At 38.8% G+C, this 4,797-nt stretch overlaps 2 protein-coding genes across 3 annotated transcripts in view; one reads left to right on the forward strand and one right to left on the reverse strand.

Moving 5' to 3' along the window:
- Window positions 1–531: 531 nt before the first annotated feature.
- Window positions 532–3,859, reverse strand: LOC107739363 (zinc finger FYVE domain-containing protein 1-like). Its single transcript, XM_016551459.1, has 4 exons — window positions 2,336–3,859; window positions 1,177–1,681; window positions 830–1,044; window positions 532–700 (listed from the first exon to the last, which is right to left on the reverse strand). The coding sequence occupies exons 1-4, from the start codon at window positions 2,816–2,818 to the stop codon at window positions 590–592; spliced, it is 1,314 nt and encodes a 437-aa protein (XP_016406945.1). The 5' UTR covers window positions 2,819–3,859; the 3' UTR covers window positions 532–589.
- A 574-nt stretch (window positions 3,860–4,433) lies between these two features.
- Window positions 4,434–4,797, forward strand: part of LOC107739364 (phosphatidylinositol N-acetylglucosaminyltransferase subunit H-like) — a 1,935-nt gene continuing 1,571 nt past the window's right edge. For both annotated transcript variants that reach the window (XM_016551461.1, XM_016551460.1), the window contains exon 1: window positions 4,434–4,604. The gene's annotated coding sequence lies outside the window, so the exon portion shown is untranslated. The remainder of the gene's footprint in view (window positions 4,605–4,797) is intronic.

The raw sequence follows: 4,797 nt of genomic DNA on the forward strand, positions 1-4,797 counted from the left end.
TATTTAATTTCATTTTTGTTTTTCATAATTCGCATAAAAATGGCATAAAAAAACAGTCAAAGATTCCATCTGAATAACAACCAAAACTTTGAACCAAATTGCTAATATGACAATGTTATTTAACAGAAACAATCATTTAAAAGTCTGGGGTCAGTAAGATTTTTTCTTTTTTTTTTTTAAAGAAATTAACTTTTATTCAGCAAGGATGTGTTAAATTGATAAGAAGTGATAGTAACTTTTATTCATCAAGGATGCATTCTACTGATCGAAAGTGAAAGACAGTATAATGTTAAAAAATTTGGAGTAATGGCTGCTGAATATTTAGCTTTGCCATCACAGGAATAAATTACATTTTAAAATATGGTACAATAAAAAGAAAGTTATTTTAAAATGTAATCATATTTCACAATATTACCATTTGTACTGTTTTTTTGATTAAATGAATGCAGCTTTGGTGAACTTAAGAGACTACTGACCCCAAACTATTGAACTGTAGAGAGAGAGCGTATGTACTTCTATGTGAGTGTTGCTTTAGAAATGCTAAACAGATTTGAAATCAGAAGTGCAGTGATTCCTGAGATGTGAAGACTTACCCACAGCTGAGGCAGATGCTGGAGCAGGTAAAGTATTCATCTGGAAAAAAAGAGTTGCTTGCCAGATGCTCATCAGGAATCTCTCCACTAAAGCACTCACTCAAAGCCTGGAGAACAAGAGCTTGATCAGCCACACAAACTACTGTACATTACAATTTACACACTTCCACACTTTCATGTCATCGATAAGCTAAAAGTGTTATTGAGCTTATCAATGACAAAAAAAAATAAAATACCTGCAAGGCTTTGTAGATGACACCAGCAGACCGTGGAGATCGTGTAGTGTTGTTGTCTAACTGCTGCTCCACGCTGCGCAGCAGACCGCTGAAGTCAGTCGGGGGGTTGTGGGTTCGAGTGCCCCGGTACTGAATAGAGCTGAATGCTTCCGGAAAGAGGCCAAGCTTTCGGAAACGTTCCTGAAGAAGCCGCTCGGCTGATTCTGATGGCTTGTCTACAGGGGGTGTGAAAGAGAAGTATTATGCATTCATTATTTCTTCTTACCTTATCTATTTCAAAGTCATTCCTAACTTGTTGGGTGAGAAGGACAGCAAAATGGAAAACATCCAAAACTTAGTAAACTGACCTGAGCCTAATAACTTGGTGTGGACGGTCTCATGGAAGATTATAACGGCAGGACCCAGAGTTGAAAGGGGCACGTCCAAACCACAACGTGCAGTTGTGGCTTTCAGCTCCTTCGTGAAATGCTTTAGATACGCATCTGATGCATCTCCAAGAAACTTGAAAAGATCATCATGTAGCCGGTCAGCATGTGTCCGATAGATGACCAGATCGGAGACTGCGAGCACCTTCAGGAGGAGGCGGGTTCGCTGTCCTTGGTTAGTTCCTGCCCCCAGAAGTCCCTCTGTGTCAACAATCACCACCTTATGAAGAGGGTCCAGTGCTCCCCACACCCCGACGGTGCAGGATTCCTGGGTTGGAGATGTCCTGAAAACTTCACGACCCAAAAAAAAAGTGTGATTGAGGGTGTGAGATTTGCCTTCTCCAGTGTTGCCGAAAATGGACACCACCTTCAAGAGCTCCTCGGGCCTACAGCCTAATTTCCTAACAAACTCCTCCTCATCCTTGACCTGTTCAGGTTGTGGAAATAAATATATTGTTTAATAATGAGTCTCACCTCACTCAATATTACACATTTTTCTTGTGTCACATTGTTTGTTTTTTTTACAACGGTTGCATAAAAAAAGTTTATGCTCAGTACCTTAATTTTAAGACAAAATTTGGTGATTTATTAGTAATTTTCTTCCAACATGTAGTTCAAAAAGAATCGCGCTTTGCCTTTCAAAATGCAACGTACAGGCTAAAAGCTGGTCTGGAACAACATAATTGAGTGGAGCAGATCGACAGTGAATTCCCTTCCAGCTCAAGGCGTTCATTGATCACTCCACTCCAGAACCACTCCGTGTTTCCCACTTTCCACTCCACCTGACTAGCGAGAGAAAACTTGCTCGGAGCGATCATGAATCTGTTTCATTCGTTATAATATTCAATTAAAAACTCCATTCTAAAAATTCAAATTCTGAAAATCGAAAAAGTAACTATCTACAATACAGATAAAAATCACACTAATCCGTTTTTCTACTTTCTAAAAAAAGAGGCTCTAGCTCCATCAGTACTCGTTTAACGCCTCTCAGCCAATCAAATTTGAGGACCAGAACTAACTGCCGTATAAAGAGGGAAAGAGTTGTACTTGTACAGCACAAAAATTGCATAAGTTGACTTACCTGCATATCTTCCTTTTCATCCACTAGAAGAAAGCTGGTGACTTGCTCCAGTTTAGCTTTCAACGCATCCAGCTGTTCATCTCCAGTGCTGCAGTTCTTCTCCGCGGGTTTCGAGGGAGGGTAGGCAGTGAGAGGGTGCTTTCTTTTACTGACCCCACTGTGAGTCCGTTTTTGACAGTCTAAACACAGGTTGATTTTACATCCCTGACAGCGGACCACTGCTCTCAGCCGACCCCCGTTCGCAACGCCCCCGTCCCCTTTACATGAATCGCAGTAAGGTACGTGGCCAGGTGAGATCCGGATCCTGTCGTGGTTCCTCATGCGCTCCTGACGGTGGAGCTCCAGCTCGCAGCGGATGCACTGCAGGCTGCCGCATTCGTCGCACTCGAAGGCGGCCTCGTCAGAGCCACCGCAGGCGTAACTCTCCTGACAAACCAGGACGCCGTTCACCCCCTTCTCCGCCGACGAGCCCTGACTGTTCATTATAAGTCTAAATATAACAGCGAGGTAGCGAACCGAACGGGAGCAACCGAATTTAAAGTACTAAAATCCCTCTGTAAATACACTGACTAGATATTCCTCAAAGTTGAACCAAAATACAGCAGAGACCAACAAGACAGATGATATATAATGCCTCAAATATGATGCATTTGAGATCTTAAACAAAATACCTTACTCGTTTGCCTTGAATTTCATTGGAATTCAAAATGTGATGTGTCAGATTATGACACTGGCTTAAAATCAAATATTCAATATGAACTATAAATAGATCAGTTGACATCCGTATAGCACTGGCACTAGGTCAGACTTGTCTAGCTTTCTGGTTGATTTTAAAGTGATCAAGCTGTCTAAAGTGTCTAAACTTACAAACAACAACCACCGACATGTATTTATTGGCACATGTAACCACTAAGAAAACAGCTACATTCGGGTGTTGTTATCGTCCTGGGCTTTGTTAACGTACTCAAGCTATCTGAGCTTAGCATACGTGTCTGTAAAAACACCTCAAATTTCAAAGACTACTAATACTAGGGGGTTAGAAATATGACTAATGCAGCTGAATTAATAACTGTTTAGTATCGTACAGACTGTCCTTAAAGTATGTTCACCCAACAACACAGCTTTGACCGAACAAAACAAGCTGATTTCGAGCCAGAATCACACCGCAGTTTTCATCAAACAAGCTGCTGAATTCCCGAAACATCGCACGCGACAACGACCCTTTGTTAAACACAAATTAATAAGCCGGTTGATGTCAAGATAACTGTTTTACCCCACCAGCTTGTAAAATGATTCCCCTCCCCGGTAGATTCGGGTAAATGTTGTTGCCAGGTCAAATCAGCTGATCGGCTTGTTTTCACTGGAGCGGCTGTCGAAGGTTACCAGCCGCAATGACCGATGGGAAACGGAGTCCATTCTCAATCTCCACACAAGCAAAATTTACTTATAGGATGTGATAGGAGAGTTTGGCTGGTGAGTAGTCAACAGCTATATGATTTCAAAAACAAGAACATGTTTGGGAACAGAGGGGACAGACTACTAAATATACTTAAAATCTTAAAAGTATGTTTAAAAAAAACTAGTCTGCTTGCAGATGAAATAAAGTTAATGAACATTTTTGTTTCTTAACACTTAAACTTAAAGTGCACTTTGCAATGTAAAAATAATTTTAAAGTACATTTTAAATTATTTTAATCTTTTGTTGTGCTTTAAATAAATACACTTAATATGTAGACTAACATATTAAAGCACATGTGAAGCACTTGATTTAAAATTAACTGTTATTTATTTTTAGATTTAAAGTTGAAACCATTAGACTTTCATTTAATTGTAAATAGTATACAAATGAGTTCACACTTATATTCGTCAAAATATATTCTTTTAAAGAATAATATTTCTGTAACTAGTACTCTTTAAAAAAAAAAAGTAGCATAAAGTGTAAAGTCCCTTGTGTTAAAGGGGTCATATGATGCTGCTAAAAAGAACATTATTTGGTGTATTTGGTGTAATTCACAAAGATTAAGCTGTTAAAAAGTCACTTTTATAACTTGTAAACATAAATCATTGTATGGACTATATTCGGTATTAATTACACAATACATTAATTTGATTATTATATTTATTTTTTTAAACATGCATTTCAAATAAATGGTTGACATCCAGGTACACAACAGTAGCAACAACCCACTGAACTGACTGTCTGGCCCTCATTTTTATTCACGTAAAATGAAATAATAGGCCTGTCTACCCTGAAAATGGTCAATTACAGGTGCATCTCAATAAATTAGAATGTCGTGGAAAAGTTCATTTATTCAGTAATTCAACTCAAATTGTGAAACTCGTGTATTAAATAAATTCAATGCACACAGACTGAAGTAGTTTAAGTCTTTGGTTCTTTTAATTGTGATGATTTTGGCTCACATTTAACAAAAACCCACCAATTCACTATCTCAACAAATTAG

Source organism: Sinocyclocheilus rhinocerous, unplaced genomic scaffold (genome assembly GCF_001515625.1).
Source record: "Sinocyclocheilus rhinocerous isolate Xijiao unplaced genomic scaffold, SAMN03320098_v1.1 scaffold4997, whole genome shotgun sequence".
NCBI lineage: Eukaryota > Metazoa > Chordata > Actinopteri > Cypriniformes > Cyprinidae > Sinocyclocheilus > Sinocyclocheilus rhinocerous.